This window comes from Lissotriton vulgaris, unplaced genomic scaffold (assembly GCF_964263255.1).
Source record: "Lissotriton vulgaris unplaced genomic scaffold, aLisVul1.2 SCAFFOLD_3404, whole genome shotgun sequence".
Lineage (NCBI taxonomy): Eukaryota > Metazoa > Chordata > Amphibia > Caudata > Salamandridae > Lissotriton > Lissotriton vulgaris.
The window spans coordinates 27,365-49,543 of NW_028240625.1; the positions used below are offsets into that span (position 1 = coordinate 27,365).

General features: G+C 45.5%; 1 protein-coding gene across 1 annotated transcript in view; it reads left to right on the top strand.

Moving 5' to 3' along the window:
• Positions 1–3,615: 3,615 nt before the first annotated feature.
• Positions 3,616–22,179, top strand: part of LOC147672927 (MAM domain-containing glycosylphosphatidylinositol anchor protein 1-like) — a 157,573-nt gene continuing 139,009 nt past the window's right edge. Inside the window, exons 1-2 of the mRNA XM_086947915.1 lie at positions 3,616–3,621; positions 4,996–5,173. Of these exons, the coding sequence (XP_086804041.1) occupies positions 3,616–3,621; positions 4,996–5,173 (184 nt within the window). The remainder of the gene's footprint in view (positions 3,622–4,995; positions 5,174–22,179) is intronic.

Sequence of the window (22,179 nt, forward strand, 5' to 3'; positions counted from 1 at the left end):
GGCTTTGGGATAGTTTTAGTATCCACTGTACGTGTGTCTGAAGTCTCAAGGTGTGTTGGTTGCTTTGGGATAGTTTTAGTATCCACTGCACATTTGTCTGAAGTCTCAAGGTGTGTTGGTTGCTTTGGGATAGTTCTAGTATCCGCTGTACGTGTGCCTGTGATCTCAATATGCGTTGGTTGCTTCGGGATAGTTTTAGTATCCAATGTACGTGTGTCTGAGGGCTCAAGGCGTGTTGGCTGCTTTGGAATAGTTTTAATATCCACTGTACAGGTGTCTGAGGTCTCAAGGTGCGTTGGTGGCTTAAGAATAGTTCTAGTATCCAATGTACGTGTGTCTGAGGGCTCAAGATGCGTTAGTTGTTTTGGGATAGATCTAGTATCCACAGTACGTGTGCCACAGATCTCAAGGTGTGTTGGCTGCTTTGGGATAGTTCTAGTATCCACTGTACAGGTGTCTGAGGTCTCAAGGTGCGTTGGTGGCTTTAGGATAGTTCTAGTATCCACTGTACGTGTGTCTGAGGTCTCAAGGTGTGTTGGTTTCTTTGGGATAGTTCTAGTATCCACAGTACGTGTGCCACACGTCTCAAGGTGTGTTGGTTGCTTTGGGATAGTTCTAGTATCCACTGTACGTATGTCTGAGGTCTCAAGGTGTGTTGGTTGATTTGGGATAGTTTTAGTATCCACTGTACAGGTGTCTGAGGTCTCAAGGTGTGTTGGTTGCTTTGGGATAGTTTTAGTATCCACTGTACAGGTGTCTGAGGTCTCAAGGTGTGTTGGTTGCTTTGGGATAGTTCTAGTATCCAATGTACTTGTTCTGAGGTCTCAAGGTGTGTTGGTTGCTTTGGGATAGTTCTAGTATCCACTGTACGTGTGTCCGAGGTCTCAAGGTGTGTTGGTTGCTTTGGGATAGTTCTAGTATCCACTGTACGTGTGTCTGAGGTCTCAAGGTGTGTTGGCTGCTTTGGGATAGTTCTAGTATCCAATGTACGTGTGTCTGAGGTCTCAAGGTGCGTTGGTAGCTTTAGGATAGTTCTAGTATCCACTGTACGTGTGTCTGAGTTCTCAAGGTGTGTTTGTTGCTTTTGGATAGTTCTAGTATCCACTGTACGTGTGTCTGAGGTCTCAAGGTGTGATGGTTGCTTTGGGATAGTTCTAGTATCCAATGTACGTGTGTCTGAGGGCTCAAGGTGTGTTGGCTGCTTTGGGATAGTTTTAGTATCCACTGTACGCGTGTCTGAAGTCTCAAGGTGCGTTGGTTGCTTTGGGAAGAGTTTAGTACCTAATGCATGTGTGTCTGAGGTCTCAAGATATGTTGGTTGCTTTGGAATAGTTTTAATATCTACTGTACAGGTGTCCTAGGTCTCAAGGTGTGTTGGTTGCTTTGGGATAGGTTTAGTATCCAATGTACGTGTGTCTGAGGTCTCAAGATGCGTTGGTTGCTTTGGGATAGTTCTAGTATCCACTGTACGTGTGTCTGAGGTCTCAAGGTGTGTTTGTTGCTTTGGGATAGTTCCAGCATCCAATGTACGTGTGTCTGAAGTCTCAAGATGCGTTGGTTGCTTAGAGCTAGTTCTAGAATCCACTGTACGTGTGTCACAGTTCTCAAGGTGTGTTGGTTGCTTTGGGATAGTTCTACTATCCCTGGTACGTGTGTCTGAGGTCTCAAGGGGTGTTGGTTGCTTTGGGATAGTTTTAGTATCCAGTGTACTTGTTCTGAGGTCTCAAGGTGTGTTGGTTGCTTTGGGATAGTTTTAGTATACAATGTACGTGTGTCTGAGGTCTCAAGGTGCGTTGGTTGCTTTGGGATAGTCCTAGTATCCACTGTACGCGTGTCACAGGTCTCAAGGAGTGTTGGTTGCTTTGGGATAGTTCAAGTATCCACTGTACGTGTGTTCTGAGGTCTCAAGGTGGATTGGCTGCTTTGGGATAGTTCTAGTATCCACTGTACGTGTATCACAGGTCTCAAGGTGTGTTGGTTGCTTTGGGATGGTTCACGTATCCACTGTACGTGTGTCTGAGGTCTCAAGGTGTGTTGGTTGCTTTGGGATAGTTCTAGTATCCACTGTATGCGTGTCCACAGGTCTCAAGCGGTGTTGGTTGCTTTGGGATAGTTCTAGTATCCACTGTATGTGTGTCTGAAGTCTCAAGATGCGTTGGTTGCTTAGAGCTAGTTCTAGAATCCACTGTACGTGTGGCTCTAGGTGTGTTGGTTGCTCTGGGATAGTTCTACTATCCCTGGTACGTGTATCTGAGGTATCAAGGGTTGTTGGTTGCTTTGGGATAGTTTTAGTATCCAGTGTACTTGTTCTGAGGTCTCAAGGTGCGTTGGTTGCTTTGGGATAGTTTTAGTATCCAATGTACATCTGTCTGAGGTCTCAAGGTGTGTTGGTTGCTTTGGGATAGTTCTAGTATCCACTGTACGTGTGTCTGAGGTCTCAAGGTGCGTTGGTTGCTTTGGGATTGTTTTAGTATCCAGTGTACTTGTTCTGAGGTCTCAAGGTGCGTTGGTTGCTTTGGCATAGTTTTAGTATCCAATGTACATCTGTCTGAGGTTTCAAGGTGCGTTGGTTGGTTCGGGATAGTTTTAGTATCCACTGTACGTGTGTATGCGGTCTTAAGGTGTGTTGGCTGCTTGGGATAGTTTTAGTATCCACTGTACGTGTGTCTGCAGTCTTAAGGTGTGTTGACTGCTTTGGGATAGTTTTAGTATCCACTATATGCGTGTCTGAGGTCTCAAGGTGCGTTGGTTGCTTTGGGAAGAGTTTAGTACCTAATGCACGTGTGTCTGAAGTCTCAAGATATATTGGTTGCTTTGGAATAGTTTTAATATGCACTGTACAGGTGTCTGAGGTCTCAAGATGCGTTGGTTGCTTTGGAATAGTTCTAGTATCCACTGTACGTGTGTCTGAGGTCTCAAGGTGCGTTGGTTGCTTTGAGAAGAGTTTAGTACCTAATGCACGTGTGTCTGAAGTCTCAAGATATGTTGGTTGTTTTGGAATAGTTTTAATATCCACTGTACAGGTGTCTGAGGTCTCAAGGTGCGTTGGTGGCTTTGGGATAGTTCTAGTATCCACTGTATGTGTGTCTGAGGTTTTAAGGTGCGTTGGTTGCTTTGGAATAGTTTTAGTATTCAATGTACATGTGTCTGAGGTCTCAAGGTGTGTTGGTTGCTTTGGGATAGTTCTAGTCTCCAGTGTACCTGTGTCACAGGTCTCAAGGTGTGTTGATTGCTCTGGGATAGTTTAAGTATCCACTGCACATTTGTCTGAGGTCTCAATATGCGTTGGTTGCTTTGGGATAGTTTTAGTATCCAATGTACGTGTGTCTGAGGGCTCAAGGTGTGTTGGCTGCTTTGGGATAGTTCTAGTATCCACTGTACGTGTGTCTGAGGTTTTAAGGTGCGTTGGTTGCTTTGGGATAGTTTTAATATCCACTGTACGCATGTCTGAGGTCTCAAGGTGCGTTGGTTGCTTTGGGAAGAGTTTAGTACCTAATGCACGGGTGTCTGAGGTCTCAAGATGCGTTGGTGGCTTTGGGATAGTTCTAGTATCCACTGTACGTGTGTCTGAGGTCTCAAGGTGCGTTGGTTGCTTTGGGAAGAGTTTAGTACCTCATGCACGTGTGTCTGAGGTCTCAAGATATGTTGGTTGCTTTGGACTAGTATTAATATCCACTGTACAGGTGTCTGAGGTCTCAAGGTGTGTTGGTGGCTTTGGGATAGTTTTAGTATCCGCTGTTCGTGTGTCTGAGGTCTCAAGGTGCGTTGGTTGCTTTGGGATAGTTTTAGTATCCAATGTACGTGTGTCTGAGGTCTCAAGGTGTGTTGGTTGCTTTGGGATAGTTCTAGTCTCCAGTCTACCTGTGTCACAGGTCTCAAGGTGTGTTGGTTGCTCTGGGATAGTTTTAGTATCCACTGCACATTTGTCTGAGGTCTCAATATGCGTTGGTTGCTTTGGGATAGTTTTAGTATCCAATGTACGTGTGTCTGAGGGCTCAAGGTGTGTTGGCTGCTTTGGAATAGTTTTAATATCCACTGTACAGGTGTCCGAGGTCTCAAGGTGCGTTGGTTGCTTTGGGATAGTTTTAGTATCCAATGTACGTGTGTCTGAGGTCTGAGGTCTGAAGGTGCGTTGGTTGCTTCGGGATAGTTTTAATAACCACTGTACGTGTGTCTGAGGTCTCAAGGTGCGTTGGTTGCTTTGGGATTGTTTTAGTATCCACTGTACGCGTGTCTGAGGTCTGAGGTCTGAAGGTGCGTTGGTTGCTTCGGGATAGTTTTAATAACCACTGTACGTGTGTCTGAGGTCTCAAGGTGCGTTGGTTGCTTTGGGATTGTTCTAGTATCCACTGTACGTGTGTCTGAGGTCTCAAGGTGCGTTGGTTGCTTTGGGATTGTTTTAGTATCCACTGTACGCGTGTCTGAGGTCTCAAGGTGCGTTGGTTGCTTTGGGAAGAGTTTAGTACCTAATGCACGTGTGTCTGAAGTCTCAAGATATGTTGGTTGCTTTGGAATAGTTTTAATATCCTCTGTACAGGTGTCTGAGGTCTCAAGGTGCGTTGGTGGCTTTGGCATAGTTCTAGTATCCACTGTACGTGTGTCTGAGGTGTTAAGGTGCGTTGGTTGCTTTGGGATAGTTTTAATAACCACTGTAGGTGTGTCTGAGGTCTCAAGGTGCGTTGGTTGCTTTGGGATAGTTTTAATAACCACTGTACGTGTGTCTGAGGTCTCAAGGTGCGTTGGTTGCTTTGGGATTGTTTTAGTATCCACTGTACGTGTGTCTGAGGTGTTAAGGTGCGTTGGTTGCTTTGGGATAGTTTTAATAACCACTGTACGTGTGTCTGAGGTGTTAAGGTGCGTTGGTTGCTTTGGGATAGTTTTAATAACCACTGTACGTGTGTCTGAGGTCTCAAGGTGCGTTGGTTGCTTTGGGATTGTTTTAGTATCCACTGTACATGTGTATGAGGTCTCAAGGTGTGTTGGTTTTCGTTGCAGCTTAACCTCAGGAGTACCTTCAGCAAGTCAATCCCTGCCCGCGGGGTAGAGAAAGGACGATTGTTGGAATACCTGCTGCCAGAACTACGGGTACCACAGAGCTACGAGGTCTGCCTGACGCCTGTTACCAGCTTCGGATTAGGGGACTCGGCCTCACGGATTATTCGCTACACAGAACGTGAGTATCCCCTCATTATACCCCCACTCCTATGATTTTGTAGTTAACCTCAGCCAAGACCTAAGAAAGATGTTTACATGTGAAGTCAGTGAGAGCTACTCTGCAAATACCAGAGAGTCATCCCTTCCCAAAATGTCTGCAGAAAGAAGGAAACCCTATTTTTTTTATCTAAATCACTTTCAACAACTTTAAGGAACAGCACTGGCTAAGACTTAGAATAAAACGTTGTTGTTTTACTAGCACACTCTCAGATTTTGACATCACGTCAACTCTAAGACTCATTGGTCTAGAACTACCAGTGGTTGCTTTATACAGTGAAGTCTAAGTAAAGAACATCTTCACTTATAGATAGTAACTTGTAAAACCATAAAATGTATTGCTTTATTTTCAAAATGTTTTATTTGAAAGCAAATAGAGCTTTAGGAGAACATTATCTCAGTAGCTAAGAGGTAGGATTTTAGGGCCAGATGTAGGTAATTCATATTTACCAATTCGGTATTTAAGAGTCGGTAAATATGAAGGGGGGAGATGTAGGTATTACAGATTCTGTAAATACCGAATCGTTAAGATTCGGTATTTACCGAATCTGTAAATACCGAATTGGTATTGCCCATTGATTCCTATGGGCCTTAAAGCCCATAGGAATCAATGGGCAATACCGATTCTGTAATTACAGAGGGCCATATGTAGGTAAATGGCATTTACCGAATCGTAAATACCGAATTTTACCGATTCGGTATTTACAATTCGGTAAATGCCATGTAGGTAATTATTCTGTAAATATTACCGAATCGGTAATATGCGGTATTTACCGATTCGGTAATTGCCATTGATTCCTATGGGCCTTGAGGCCCATAGGAATCAATGGCAATTACCGAATCGGTAAATACCGATTCGGTAATTTTACCGATTTGTCAAGGGGGACAGGGTGTCACTTTGACACCCTGTTGCACCCCTGATTTTGGCTTGTGTGCAATGTGACACACATACATGCCCTTAGGGCATGTATGTGTGCCACATGGCACAGGTGTACATGCACAGATGTGCATGTACACAGAAATTCGTTATTTACCATGCCATTGTACTTCATGGTAAATAACGAATTTCTAAGGGCCTGTGGCACTGTTTCCAGTGCCACCTACATCCCAAATTACCGATTCTGTACATTTACCGAATCGGTACTTTACCGATTCGGTAAAATTACCGATTCGGTAAATATACAGAATCGGTCATTTTCAGGCCCCCTACATCTGGAATTATGAATACCAGTCGGTAACGGCCGAAATCGGCCGTTACCGACCGGTATTTGGCCACCTACATATGGCCCAGAATCGGTAAATACCGAATTTTGCAAGGGTGCAGGGGGTGTCACTTTGACACCCTCTGGCACCCCAAAAATCGGCATGTGCGCCATGTGGCACACAGACATGCCCTAAGGGCATGTCTGTCTGTCACATGGCTAGGTGTGCATGCACACATGTGCATGCACACCTGAATTAGGTATTTTAACACCCAATTGGATTGGGTGGTAAAATACCGAATTTGTAGGGCCTTTGGGACTCAGAAGTGTCCCACTTACATCTGGGAATTACCGAATCGGTAAAAATACCGATTCGGTATTTTACAGATTCTGTAAATGTACCGATTCGGTAAATTTAAAGAATCTGTAAAATCTGGCCCCCTACATCTCAAGATGCCAAATACCGGTCAGAAACGGCCGAATTCGGCCGTTTCCGACCGGTATTTGCCACCTACATCGGGCCCTTGGTATCTAGGAAGTGGTGGCGCCCAGCTTGTTCACGTAAATATATGGAAACACAGTGTAGTGTGGTGCAGCCTAGGAAGGGGAAATCCTAGTAACCCCTTAATTTGGACTGGGAGACCCTGTCACATGTACTATGAAGATTATCCAGAGCACACACACAGATTAAGATGCAGACAATGCATTTAGTAAAAGAACAACAAATAGTTCCAATCCAACGATGGTGTCTTGTATTTTCTTTTAATTGGTAGTTCTACACAACGCAGCCAGCCAACACGTGTTTCATCAGAGATAAAGTTACCTCTGAATCTTCAGGGCTGTGTGTCGCGTTCAAACTTTGTGTAATCCCACAGCCGGTGATACTTCCAACCCGGTGGGGTTTCAGTACATCAGATGAGTGGCTCATAAGCGAGCACCGTGTGCTGGATCAGGCTGGAGATGGCATGGAACATAAGATTAGTGAAGGAGCCAATCCGAGTAGAGGAAGCTCACTTGTAGAAATTACAGTTGTCTCGCTAATATTTCAAAATGTCCGTAGCACCAGTACAATCGCATCAAAAGCCAAAATGAATGAACAACGAGGGTCCTAATAATGATAGAAGAGGGTCCAAGTAGTGAAGAAAAATAGCAACGTGGAACACGGGTATTGTGTCCGTAGATTTTTACGAAGTGCGGAGATCGTATCCTGGCGGCTCCACCTCAGTCCATGGAGGGATTCAGAGATAACTTTATCTCTGATGAAACACGTGTTGGCTGGCTGCGTTGTGTAGAACTACCAATTAAAAGAAAATACAAGACACCATCGTTGGATTGGAACCATTTGTTGTTCTTTTACTAAATGCATTGTCTAAATCTTAACCCTTTCGCTGCGGCGGCTAATCTGCCGCAGTGCTATGGGGCGGGGGGGCCGCGCGGCGCTCCCACGCTGGTGACAGAATCGCTCCGTTACGCCCCTTGGGTGAGCTGTGCTTGTGACGGAACGGTTCCGTCACGGCCCCGCCTGCTCAATAGAACGCGCCGCGCAGGCGCGAAATTAGCGATGCGCAGGAGCGGCGAGCGGGCCGTGACGGAACTGTTCCGTCTCCAGCACAGCCCACCCGAGGGGTGGGAGGGGTTAATGTGTGTGTGTGCTCGGGATAATCTTCATAGAACATTATCTCGTTTGACATGGAGGTTAGGCTGATGTAACTCTTGACGAACATTAGTGTGTATAAATTATGATAAAGTACTTTGTGGAAATTGCCGGTATGCCAAACATAGGGTTATATGTAAATGTTTCCGAACATTTATCATAGTGCAAGAATGCGTTTCCAGGATGGAGGACGGGTGTTACCCGACAGGAGTGCCCCGCACCCCATTACACTCAAGTGTAGATTTAGAGTTTGCCAAACAGGGTACTTTCTGGCAAATTTAAGATTGGGGAGACTGCCAATTTTCTGTCGGAGGAAGGGACATGAGAGAAAGGAAGTTCCACCGCAGACCCCTGGGTGTGTGGGTGATTAGTTATTTGCTTTTCAATGACAAATTGTCACTTTGGGAGTTTGTATTTGTAAAACAAAAGCGTTGACAAAGTTTGAGCAACAGCAGTCAAAACCGACAGCGGCCGTCCACCAAACTTTCTGCACCTTGTCAGGAAGACAGCGGATCCTATAAAGGTAGGGACATCACTGCTGCCTGCAGTGTCCTCTAAATGTGGTGGACGGTAATCCATCAGGCTGGCGGGCATAATGTTCTCCACACCCTGATGGATTACAGTTTGCCAAACTCTGAATCTTTCCTAGTTTTCTGCTACAAAAGCCTTTGGAGTGTTCTCCTGAGCCCTGCACAAAGGCAGAGCCCGCTGGGATCACAGACGCTCCTCCACCTAAGAGTAGACAGGTTACTCTTTCACAAACCTGATGGATTTCCAGTCTGTCTTTCTACAAGCACATCATATCCTAGGCACTGGTAAAGAGGTAGATGGGATATCTGTCAAAATTGTGATAGTGTACTCATCTGCCAAAGTGTAAATCAGGCCGTAAGTGATTTTCTATTTTAATTTGCAACCTTAGCTGTATTTCAACCATGTGTTCATAAGTGAATTTTAGAGTTTACAAAATATATATGTTAAGATGTTAACCCCAGTCCTAACCATAACTTCAATTTAACTTATGGGAAGGTTTTTTGTTTTATGGTGCACAACATCTGACTTCCTTGAGATTATTACTGCACAAGTGTGCACTGTCACCCACCCACCTATGGGGCAAGCCTCACTGTGGAATGCCTCCAGTTACATGCAAGATGGGATGGCTGCAGGGCCTGGCCTCTTCCTACTCTTATCCTCCCATCCTTGCTATAGCCTCTTCCAATGATCTTTCTTCCACGAGATCCTCCAAGATTGAACATAATCATAATTCGGCCTAGACTCTGATAAACTGAACGCTGTGTTCCATATTTAGGTCCAGTCTTTGAGACAGTCTTGCCAGCCTAGGGCTTCCTAAAAAAATAATAAATAATATATGTGCGTACAGGGAATGTTTGTCAGGGATCTTTATCCATTGGTCTGTTAAATTATAAAATCACCCAGAAGCTCTTGCACACTGATACCGGACCAATAGCTTGTGGAAACCAGCTCATTGTGTGTTTGTGTATTTTTGGAATAGTTGAGGAAACACTGAGTGTACACTGACGTGGCAGCACTCCTGGAGGAGGAGTATCTTGCCGCAATTGGCAGCGAGTGGATCACGGTTGAGAGAGCTGCGGAGACAGATGAACGTAGCCCAGGAGGGTGGCAGTCGCACCCACTGCAGCGTCGCATCCAAGGGTGACGAAGACAGGAGCCCTCAGGAGGTGCTTGTGCCATGGTGTGGCTGTAGGCAATAGGCAGCAGGTTCAGAGTGTAGAGCGGATGCGTCTGGTGTTAGACCTTTGCGGCTTGTGCTAGTTTGAGGAGCCTTCACGCTAGTACCAGCTCCAATACATATCTACTTTCTTTGTTGGCCTCCTCTGCCCCCTTTGGAGGACTGTTGCCTGATAAGGTGTTCGACTGCCAACTGCACCGGACGGTACAGCTTTTTACAATTTGTATCTGCTTGTTGTCTCATTACCCAACTTCTAGCAGCTTCCTTGCTAATTCAAGGTGCACTCAGGTGAGGCCATGTTTTGGTCCACTCCCAGGCTGGAGGTTGGTTGGTTCTGATGAACCCTGCCCACACAGCCCCCTAGTTCTGCTTCTTTAAGCTTGTGAGCTCTGAAGTTGTTTGGGGGCATAGAATGTGCTCTCAAAGGGGCCCTTGATAGTAGGGGATGGCAACTTCATCCTCTTTTTTTCCCATCAGATAGAAGTAGTTTTTGTGGCACTTTTGACATTGAAAATTCTTGCTAAATTTTAAAGCCCTTCACACCTTAGGTGGAGCCCACAATGTCCCCTACCCCGACAAGAATGGCTGCAAAAACAGTTGAGGCCAGTCCCTGCCAGAACTTGCCATAAAAAACTAAATTAAACCCCTTAGAAATAAATCGAATCACACTGGAGCACTGAAGGCACCCTCCTCTATCTCTGCTTATATTCTAAACTCCCTGGTTCCGATACCAGGGTGCAGCCCGAAAGCGATAGTGCTCCAGGAGCATGAGGGTCTTTGGATGTTCATTTTTCCAACCAGCAAATATTAAAGTAGACAATCTGGTAAGGAAATCTTTGGATTTGGCTGTCGCAGTCGCTCCCATAGTTCTGGATTATACTTTGATGGATTGTATTCCTCCCGCTTTGCCACCCCCGGGCAGTCATATGCCCACAGTGCCTTTAACTTCGACTCCAACCTTGGCTACTGCGGTTCCCACAGACAGTAAAATACCAATGTCTTTATTCCACAGCACTCTGTGCAAACCCTCTTCTTCAGCACCACACTTATTCAGACCTCCAGAATTTAATCTGAATGTCTCCACTTATCTTCTTGGGGAATATATTCAATATTCTCAAGCACTACGCTGTCTGGGATATTGAGTTTGCTGGAAAAAACAACACAATACTCGCAACATATACTTGACATGTTTTCTTCAGAATAAAGTAGATGGCTGGTCTGGTGGGAAAAATATGGAAGTACACTCATGGGACTTAAGAAGTCCCCATCCAGGTCGGTTGTCCTTTGTTTAAGCTCCATGATAAGGTTTGTCCTCCCCATGAAAACTCTTGTGAAAGTGAGGTGGACCCTTTTCTTTCTTTAGGAGTTATTTGAGCTCCCTGATGTCCAGCAGTCCTCTCCAAGTACCTCCTCTGCTTCTTTCTCTATTTTTATCCATAAAAAAGCAGGCCCTTTGTAACACTGATGCAACATGTTGTGTTATGTTATATGGTTTTATATAGCGCTCAGCTGCACCAGTGAAGGGGCTTCACGGCTCTGTCACTAGCAAGAAGGGCAGGCTGCCCCAACAGGAAGCACAACAAAACTCAACATAACAGTCGCCTGAGCTTACTTTAAAGGGAAAAGATAGGTCTTAATGGCCTTTCTAAAAGTCAGCAGATCCGCTAAACCACGTATTTGGATCGGCAAAGAGTTCCACAGTTTAGCTGCAAGATAGCGGAACGAGCGGCCGCCCATCCGGGAACGTTTCACCCGCGGGACCGCTACCAAGTGTTGACCTAAGGAGCGCAGTCCTCGCAGAGGTACATACCGGGTCAATAGCATACAGTGCATCTGTGGAGTGGCGAGCTTTAGGATCTTAAAAGAGAGACAAAGAACTTTAAATTGGATCCGCTCTGCCACAGGAAGCCAGTGAAGTTTGCGAATGGTATCGGCAATAGGATGGAAACGTGGAAGTCCTACCAGAGTTCTAGCTGCCGCATTTTGTATACGCTGCATCCTTCTAATCTCTGCTTGATTAGGCCCCAGAAGCAAGGAGCTAGCATAATCCAGGTGGGAGAGGATAGTCGATTGCACTATCAGCTGGCGGGAAGGAGGGTCAAAAAATTTCAAAATGGGTCTAAGACCCCGTAAGTGCGCAAAACACGTCCCTGCCGTTTTTTTTGTATGGGTGCAAAAGCTAAGGGAGGAATCTATCCACACCCCTACATTTTTTACTTCCGTCTTGGGGTCCGGGATTTCACCTAATGTGTTCGGCCACCACTGTTCACCTCAAAGATTAGCAATCTTGCCCACTAGCAGAACTTCTGTCTTACTCGCATTTAACTGCAAGTAATTAGCAGTCATCCATTCTTAAACCTGGAGGCGCTCAGAGTAGAGTCATCCGACAAGGCAACCACAGGCTGCGTGCTGTCCGCATATGAGACCATTGAGAGTTCCCATTGCTTGGCGACCGCAGCCAGTGACTGAACATAAAGATTGAACAAAGTGGGGCTGAGCGCCGAACCCTGAGGTACCCCATGCTCAATAGGTTGTTCCTGGGATAGAAACGGGGGAGTAGAAACACGAAAGGATCTTCCGGTGAGAAAGGAGCTAAACCACTCCAAGACCAGGCCCGTGACACCTGCTTCTTCCAGACGATGAAGCAGAACACCATGCAAGACCATGTCAAAGGCGGCACTCAGATCCAACAGGATCAGTGCCGCCGTTTGACCAGAGTCAAGAGTGGTCCGCAGGTGCTCGGTCATGGCTAAGAGCACTGTCTCTGTGCTGTGGCGGGAGCGGAAGCCATCTTGTGAGGCATCCAGAGTGTTCTTGGAGCTCAAGAAACTTGTAAGAATACTATTAACATGTGACTCCGCTACCTTAGCCACCCAGGGAAGAAGGGAAATCGGCCTGAAATTCTCTGGTTTGGTGGAATCCAAAGTTGACTTTTTGATAATGGGGGATACCCATGCCTGTTTCCACTGAGCTGGTATCACAACCGACAAGAAGGAAGAATTGATTATCTGACGGAGGGGAGTCAGCAAGAGCGTGGACGCTTCTCTGAATTGGGCGGGCTTTAGTGGAGATTTCCCTGCGCGTAGCTTAGCAAGTGCTTCCCGCACCTCTGCAACGGTAATCTCTACCTCCAGGCTCTCTCGAGCCTCTACGTCCAAACTGGGGGTCTCCACCTCCTCTAAATACTAGATTCGAGTTTCCAGGTCCCTGATGTCCCCCTGCAGTCTCCTCCTGTCCTCTGCTATCCTATTTTGTATTTTATCATGCAGGACTGCCTTCAGAGCTTCCCAAATCGTCACCCCGACTGTACGGAGCTCAAATTGTCTGCCAGGTAGACCTTCACGTCCGGCGGGAATCCTTGCAGTAGGTCCCTATTCTGGAGATCCCAGGCCACCAATCTCCACTTCCCAGTCTTCGCCCCTAGCCTCAATCCCAGCGTTACCAACATCGGCGAGTGGTCTGAGATGCCACGTGCCAGGAATTCTGCTCGGCTCGCAGCATCCAGTGCACGGCGGGGCAGGAAGACGTAGTCCAGTCTGGAATACACCCTGTGCGCCCCGGAGACATCTCCAGGCATCCGTTAGCCCCACCATGTCAATAAATTGTGCTAGAGGGGAGTGTACCGGGGGGTCCACTCGATCCCCTGACCTGTCCAATGAGTGGTGAACCACATCATTAAAATCTCCACCCACCACGTGTAGAGAGTCCGGTGTATTCAGAATAATATCAGTCACCTTTGCGAGGGTTCTGGCCTGTAACCTAGGGGGTCCATATACTGACACCACCGTCATCTTCTGGCGCCTCCAAGTCCCTGTTACTCCAACATATGTACCTTGTGGGTCCGTCCATGTGTCTGTAACTATAAAAGGGGGGATTTCCTAACCAGAATGGCCACCCCTCTGGAACCTAACGGATACCCCACATGGGCCATTACCTTGTATGCCCCTCTAGCCAAGAAACCACACCGTGTCCCATGTAGATGCGTTTCCTGTAGTAATACTATGTCTGGGGCCATCCTTTTAACTAAGGCCATGACCAATCCCCGTTTTATCTTTGCTCCCAGGCCGTTTACATTCCAGGTAAGGACCTTGACTGATCCGCCATCTGGCACTTCTATCTTAGGGCCACCCATCCTTTCTGAAGACATCAAACTGGGTCAGGACCTGTCTTGGCAAGTACCCGGTGTAGGGTGTATGGGCGTAGTGAACTTTCCTGTCTGCAACATGCTTAAAAAAGACAACCAGAACCTCAAACCCCCCAACCTACAACCCCCTGAAACCCCCCTCCCTCCCCCGACCCCCTACTGATTTACCCCAGACACACCCCTCCCCACCTCCCTCCCCCGGCCAGACCCATCGCCATCATAATGATAGAGATAGTTCAGGTGAAGGAGGTCTGTCCCCCACCCTCTGCCGCCCCTGCTACGAACTTGCCCGCTTCACCCTCCTGCAAGAGATTGGTGTGAAGGCATAATCATGAACATAGAAGTAAGGAAACAATAGAGAATAGCAATCAGTCCAATACTGTTGAAGCAAACAGTTATAGAGAGAAAAAGAGGGAAAAAAGAAAAAAGAAGGGGGGGGTGGTCAACTTGCGTGCTCTCGGCTACAATGTCCACAATAGGCTGACCCGTGTTGTCCCTTCCTCATGAGTTAGAGTCCTGCGGGTCCCCCTGCGAAGCCTCAGAGTCCTGCGTGTGTTCCTGCTCCTTGACCTTTATGGCTGCTACCAGGGGGTGCGTCGAGTGCCCCTCCAGGTCCTCTTCCTCTGAGGTGGTATTACCAGGCTTGTTTTCTACCTCCGATCATGCCTTCTCTGCCAGGCAGCGAAAGCGTGAGCCATGGACTAGACTCTTGAGATCGTCCCTTGAACCAACTCGCCGGGATAAGAGAGTCAAGAGCCCGAGTTATCCAGGCACAGAACATCTCGTAACCAGACTCTGCGTTGTCAAGAGGTTCGAGGGGGTCTGCTCTGAGCAGTGCATAAAAGTCATCTAATCTCAATTTCCACCATGGTCGCTTGTAAACCGGCTGCTTGGTGATCCTACCCAGAGGTTCTAATAAAGGGAGGGTCATTTCAACCAACATATGATCCGACCAAGCTACCGAGGTGGGGCCGCCACCGTGGCTGAATCAATGTTTGAAAAGATGGGGTCTAACAGATGCCCCCCGCTATGAATGGGACTCGCGACTAATTGGTACAGCTGAAATGCCGCTAAATCTGCAGGCAGGCTGCCAATAGTCTTGTCTTGAATAAGATCGAAATGAAGATTCAAGTCTCCGAAGATGCTAAAATTAGCAGTTCCTACAGCAAGCATCCCTACTGCCTATAAAAGAGCATTTTTAAACTGCTGACTTGACCAGGCGGCCTATACAACAAAACCCCGGAATGGGTCAGGTGTGGGTTCATCAGAATGCTAAAACGAGCGCATTGGCAGCCCTCCATATCAACTTTTAAGAAGAGGCATGAGTAATGAGATTTAACAATCACTGCAATACCACCGCCCCTCGTCTCCCTGTTTATAGTGCACATGGAGTAGCCAGGAGGTAGGGCTAGGTTAGATACCGTCACCATATCCTCCTGCAGCCACGTCTCTGTCAGGAAGAAAATATCCAGGCTTTTATCCGTAATAAGGTCATAGACGTCAGCATGGTGCTTAACTAGGGATCTTACATTCAGCTGAATTTTTTTTAGTCGTTGTAGGGGGCAGATGACTCAAGGGGTTGGAAGTGCTATTGGTTTAGGGAGGGAAAACATCCCACATAAACAGTGAATGGGGCCATTCAAAGGATATAGTGGAGTCATATTACATTGGTTGCCTAGCGGGTTCAAATGTAGTAGAGTATCCCTTGAGTAGGTGTAACCACCCGACTCACCTCGACCAGCATACCTGGCGAGAGGCGGCGTACTGGTACGGACGGGCGCAGACGGGCTTGCCTTTGGCGTGCCGCCGGCGCGTCTGCTGTGCGCATCAGCTGCGCATTTGGGGGTACATCTCTACTTATACTCAGGAGTCAACTAACCTGCACCATGAGCTAAGGCAGAAGTCTTACTCACTGTGCTGCAAGTCTGTCTTCCCTTCACATCAATCTGACCAAAGTCAGCGGTGGACCGGGGAAGTGGCGAGAAAGGTATGAAAATTAAAAGCTGATAAAAAATAAGCACCAATACTCCAAGTAGACTAATGCCGCCCTTCGCTCATAGCGTAGCAACAGCGTCTCCTTGCTTTGTTAGTCAAGCAGGGGGGAGGGAGGTTGGCCCTTATATGCTGGATGTAAAAAAAGCTAGACTGCTAACCTGCACCACGAGCTAAGGCGGAAGTCTTACTCACTTCCGGTGTGTGCTGCAAGTCCGTCTTCCCTCCACATCAATCTGACCAAAGTCAGCAGTGGACCGGGGAAGCGGCGAGAAAGGTAAGAAAATTAAAAGCAGATACAAAATAAGCACCAATACTCCCAAGTTTCTTAGTTCAATCACTATCTGTTATGAAAATGTTTGTCTGAAATCAGCCCTTTAAGGATGATAGTGAGTCATTATATTTTTTCAGTTTAGGTATTGAATTCTGTCACTGAGAAGAGATCTAGGGTGACTTTCAATTTGATTTTTAGAAAACTGTAATTGCCTCTTTAGTGGCGGCATAAATGTTTCCCTTTTCTATCCAGATGGGTGCCCGACTAATCTTCATAGAATTATGGCAAAGAGCCTGAGGCTCCTCTAGAAAACGGCACGGCCCATGTGGAGGTTTTTATAAATAACGCTAAATCAACGCATACTACAGTTGGGCCAAAAGGGAGAATAGATCCTTCCAGGGTTCAAGTAATGTTGCTGCTGGTGATTGCACTGAGAATGAGTGGTTTAAGTGGAGCCACTAGCCGGGGCACTCAATTGCAACCACATCAATTGCCGCAAACAGCCTAAGTTGTTTTACCAAGGGCTTTAAAGGCTTGTCCTGTAACTTAGCTGGCTGCTCCACCAGAGCTCAGAACCCTAGGGCCTCATTTACCCAAAAAGAAGATACAGCGCTGCAAGCCATTTTGCTGCGCTGAGCTGCGTCATTTTTAAAGCCCAGGGGTGCGTCATATTAACAACATTATGACGCATCCTTGTGCTTTGCCCTGAGCTGGCGCACAATTGGCTGCCAATGCGCCAACGCTGGCACCCTTGTGCATGTTGCAAGGGTGCCAGCGCTGTGGGATGTTGGATCGTTGAGGGTCTTATCCTCTTTCTGTGCGAGCTGCAGAATGCAGCACACATAGAAAGAGGAAAAAACGAGGAGAAAAAAGTATTTCACCTCAATGTGCCACTCTTATGCCCCCCCTGAGGTGACATAGGATTCTGACGAATTCCCAGCTTTACAAAAATGTGTAAATCTGGGAATGTGTTACATTCCATGGACGTTGTGTGGGAACACCCACAGGTTCATGCAGAGAAAAGCGTGAAAAGGGCCCATGTTTACAAGGCCATGAAAAGTGGCGCAGGGTGACTTTACATGGTCTTGTAAATATAGGCAGCCACACTGCGCGGCCGATGCGTCGAAACATTGATACACTGGTGGCAAAATGGCCGTGAATGAGGCCCTCAGTTCTGTGGCTCATTTGTGCGCAGATGTGATCTGTGTTCAAGAGACCTGGTGTGAGAAGCCTTGGAATGTGAAAATGATGATGCTATCAGTTGCCCTGCTAAAAAATGAAAGAAAGGCCATGCCAGTGGAGGAATTGCTATTGTCCTTAGCACAGTTTATACCTGGTCATACAAATCCGGATTCATGTTCCAAATCTTCTACAATGTTTATTATTTGGTTCTAGGGGTATGCAGGGCTCGAAATCAATTCAGTATTTACTTGTTCATCTTTATCTCCCACCTGGCCCTACTTATGATTCTCTCCTCAGTTCTTTTTTTCATTCTATTTCTCAAAACTGTGGAAGGAGAAAATATTGTTAAATATGTTAATTGTGGGGGACTTTAACACTACAATCTCCAATTATGCTGTCAGCCTCTTTGCATATACGGACCAGGAGGAAGTCTTAAACATACCAAGGGGCATATCATCAAGGCGGTGCAATAGAATTATTGCCGCTTTTGCGTTTGTTTTTGGCCGAAAAGCAGCGATAATTTTATCGCTTTATCAGCAGGTCACGCTATCGCGTGAATCCTTGCCTTAGCGCCCTTTCCCTTAACGCCCAGCTTTGCATCTCTAATGAGATGCAAAGTGGGCGTTCCTTCCCAAAAGAACGTGAGAAATGTCGCTAGCCGCCATTTCTACTATTATCTAGCCTCACGGTAACCTGCAGAGGGATAAGAAAAGTAGCGCAAACAGCGGTTATTGCTACTTTCCTTATGCCTGCTTTTCATCTGACTTAGCCATGATATCCAATGGAAAGTGGATATCATGGCTGAGTCTGCCCTGCCCTATTAGCAAGCATTCGCCAAATGTTGTGCGATTATCGCTGGACTTCCAGCGATAATCGCACATTTGGCAGCTTGCACCTGGAATTTTATCGCCGTTGAGATAAGCGTTGCTGATAGCACGCTATCTCAGCGATAAAATTCAGCATTAGCGGGCGATAATTATCCTCGCGCTAAGCGCGCTGAGCGATAATTTTCGCCGGACCTTGCTGATATGCCCCCAAGTTCCCTTCTCCCACATCCTGTAGAGCTGATAATAGAGGTAAGCTTCACTTAGGCGCATTTAGGGATAATGGTTATATAGTCGTAAATGGAAGATTGATCAAAGATATCCCTTCCCATTTCACATACAGGAGTGGTAAGAAGACCCCTTTAATCAATTACAGTCTTACTTCTTTCCCCGTGTTCAGTTTGCTAAGTAACCTAGAGATAGTGGACTCTCCATGGAGCGATCATCAAATAATCTCTCTTAACATCAAGCTAGCCCCAGAGGAGTCCTCGCCCCGGGATTCTAAGGGCAGCACAATGCTCCTTACTGTAGTGAATGGGAACGTGCAGTGGAATAAAGATTTGGCAATAAACACTTAACAACTTAATGGTAATAGGGATTCAATCTCAGTGGCTTCCTTTGAGAAGGATATACAAGCCTTGGTGGCAGAACACCTTCTCCTACAAGGGGTGCATCAGATAAATAATAAATCCTTAGAAATTACCCATAAGGAATTCAGTGTTAACAAATTAATAAATTGCAAAGGCACCAATTCCTAGCCTTCTCCAGGGTAGGAAGGAAAATGATAAAACTGCTTAAAAGAGGGCGAACAGGATGGAAGGTGAAGAAAAAGAAACAACAGTCTGACAAGATCTGGATAGAACTAAGGGAAGCTGTCATAAAGGATGGTTCCAGAAGGTTCTGGCATTCAATTAACACAACTATTATGAGGGGTATTTGGCCCAAAATTAGTTCAATCCCAAACTGAGAGTGTGTGGTCCTCACATATTTCGACTCTTTACTTAGCTAACTATCCATTGATGAGGTTCTACTTATCTTTGCCGTTATCTCCTCTGAAGGGAGCGATTTAGTAGGTCCGTCGAGCGTTCAGATAAAAAAGATTATACATCATGCGATATCTTCAGGAGTTAGTGGCCCGGATCAAATTCCGTTAACTACTATAAAATTGGGAGGAGACCTTTTGACAGATTATTTGGCTGCCCTTTTTTCATTATTGTTATCGGTTAATTCAATTCCATTGTCCTGGAGGGTCAGTATCATCTTACTGCTACATAAGAATGGCTCTACTGTCCTTCCTAATGATTTCAGGCAAATAGCACTCCTTGACTCGATACAGACTTTTTTTTAGCTAAGACCCTTCTAGATCATCTCCAGGATTGTGCGAACACTTATAACCGTCTTCCGTTGGAGCAGCAAATATGTGATGTCACGTAATATGTCGGTTCCCACCATTCTTATTGATTTCTCCTTGATCTTGGACCGTGTAATTTTCCCTACTTTCTGGTGAAAGCTTACAAATAATAAAAATCTTGATTGCCTGCTTAATCTTATTAATGCACTTTATTCGTTTACCTGCTGCCATGTACTTTTAGCGAACAACTAGGATGAATCTCATAAAATACTGACAGACAACAATCTTAGACAAGGCTGGCTGTTCGCACCTTTATTATTTTACCTCAATATTTTTGATTTTCCATTGGGTTTGGGTGAATTGGGTGGGGATGCCCCGAAGTTAGGTCACCGTAATATAGCCTCATTGCTCTATGCGGACGATGTTGTGATTTTGGATTGAACTGCTAGAGCACTTCAGAGTCATTTGGATTGCCTGCAGAAGGTCTCTGATTGTCATTATTTAAAAATGATTGTTAATAAGAGTAAAGTGATGATCTTTTCTGCTGATTATATAACTGGTGATTAGGTCCTCTGGACTTGGAATGTGCTGATTCATATCTGTATTTGAGCAAACTATTATCCGCCAATCTTTCTGTGAAAATACACGTTTTCCATTTATCTGGGAAAGTGACGGCATATACTTACGCACTTCTAACACTTTATGGGCTAAAGGCCGAAGACACTTTATCCTTTCACTGTCCGTGTATAATGTAAAAATCCCATCTACTTTACTTTATGCGATTGAAATAATGGACCTGACATTTTGGAGCTTTCTTTGTAAAATCTGAAACTTAAGTACGCTTGCACCGGTTGAAGTCTGACGCTTAGAAATGGGACCCCCGGGTATCTATGTTAAGGGGCTACCTGCTGCCCTCCATTAGGGACATTTTGCTTAGTAACAAGAATCCCTTTAGAAGCCAACTTTGTTCAGAAGCATTTGACCAATGTAGGTCTACTAACTCAATGTTAAAGAATTTTAATAAAGCACTACAGCACCTTTATTTGAATAGGGGTGAGTTTATGGCAACGTCTCGTTCAGTACTTTAGATCTTTCTAAGACATAGCATTAAGATTACTTCAAGGGATTTAGATATGTTTGCTTGTAGGGAAAAAAGGAAGAGGGAGGTCATTGTTGCTACATGCTCTGGGGTTTATCCCCACCCATATTTAAAGAGGAACACAATGGTTTTTTTCCATTGTTTCGATTGAACATTCTGCTGTTAAATATTATTACAGGTGCATGGTTGGGCGTGGCTCCGGAGTTCAGATTGTGTAATCTCCGCAGGGTTTTGGTACAAACTTTAAAGCATGTTCTCTTTGTGTGCCCCACATTGTATAATACCTTTGATGTGTGCTGAAACCATTGTTTTGAAAATATGGAGTGTAATCAGCCAAAGATGCCATGCAACTTTTGTTTAACCCACTGAATGAAATGATGTGTTTTAAAATGTCAACCTTTTTTTAAAAGCATTTTAGATATATAGTGATTATGTAATCTGTAATCTCTCTAAAGTGGATATCATTGTGGCTCTGTATCTTACAAATAAATAGATTGAAATCGTTTGATTAACCCCTTCAGCGCGGCGCGAATTTTTGCGCTGTGCTGAAGGTTCTAATGAGCCTATCGGCTCATGACGGAACGGTTCCCTCATGAGCACAGCTCAACCGACGCTCATGACGGAACCGTTCCGTCATGAGCATGGAAGGGGTTAATTGGCACTTAGTCAACCATCTTGGAACAGTAAGCCAATGAAAGGGTATGCCAAAAAACATTCCAAGATGATCATTTGTGTGTGTGTATGTGGCAAAGTGGAATGCTTTTTGTTACTTTTTATGAAAGAAACCATTCTAAAATGGCCACCCTGCGTGTACATTCTTGCATTCGTGCAAAAAAATGGGAAGCCAAGTTTGAAAGTTTTTTGTATAATTCATGGGAAAAAATGCACTGCTCTGGCCAACAACTTGGAATGGTTTTTGCAATAAAGTATAACGAAAGCAATCAGCAATGCTGCCTGCAGGCGCATGTCTGTACATACAATGGTGGCCATCTTTGAATGGTTTAATCCATGGAGCGTGCCAAAGCAAACAAAACATTGGCAAAGTCAACAGCCTAATCTGTTTAATTTGCCAATATTTGTTTTTATAAGTATTGAGACAAGTCGACACAAGGACAGATTGCTTTCATCATGTCTTTTTTTTCCGCAGTCAATTTTTGATTGTCTGCATCTTGGTTGCTTCCTTTACCCCAGACATTTCCTCCTTGATATCACCGAGGAGTGGTATAAACCCTTTTAACTCTGTATCTCAGACACTTGAGTGGCCACAGACTCCTGGAACTTTGACAAAATCCGATAAAACAGGGAGCTGAGCCCATGTCCCGCCACAGTTTTATTATTCATGAATTCTGCATCCCCAGGCGGTTGGTTCCTTCCTTGCGTGTCTGTTTAAACACTGCTGCAGATTCATCATTCCTAATGCAAGATGACAAGCTCCCTACTCTAGTTAATAGGTAAAAAATATGTTTTGTTAGTTCTCGTATGGCATGTGATTAATCAATAACTTAAGTGCAGTGTTCTTCTCTTGAAGTGAATTTCTT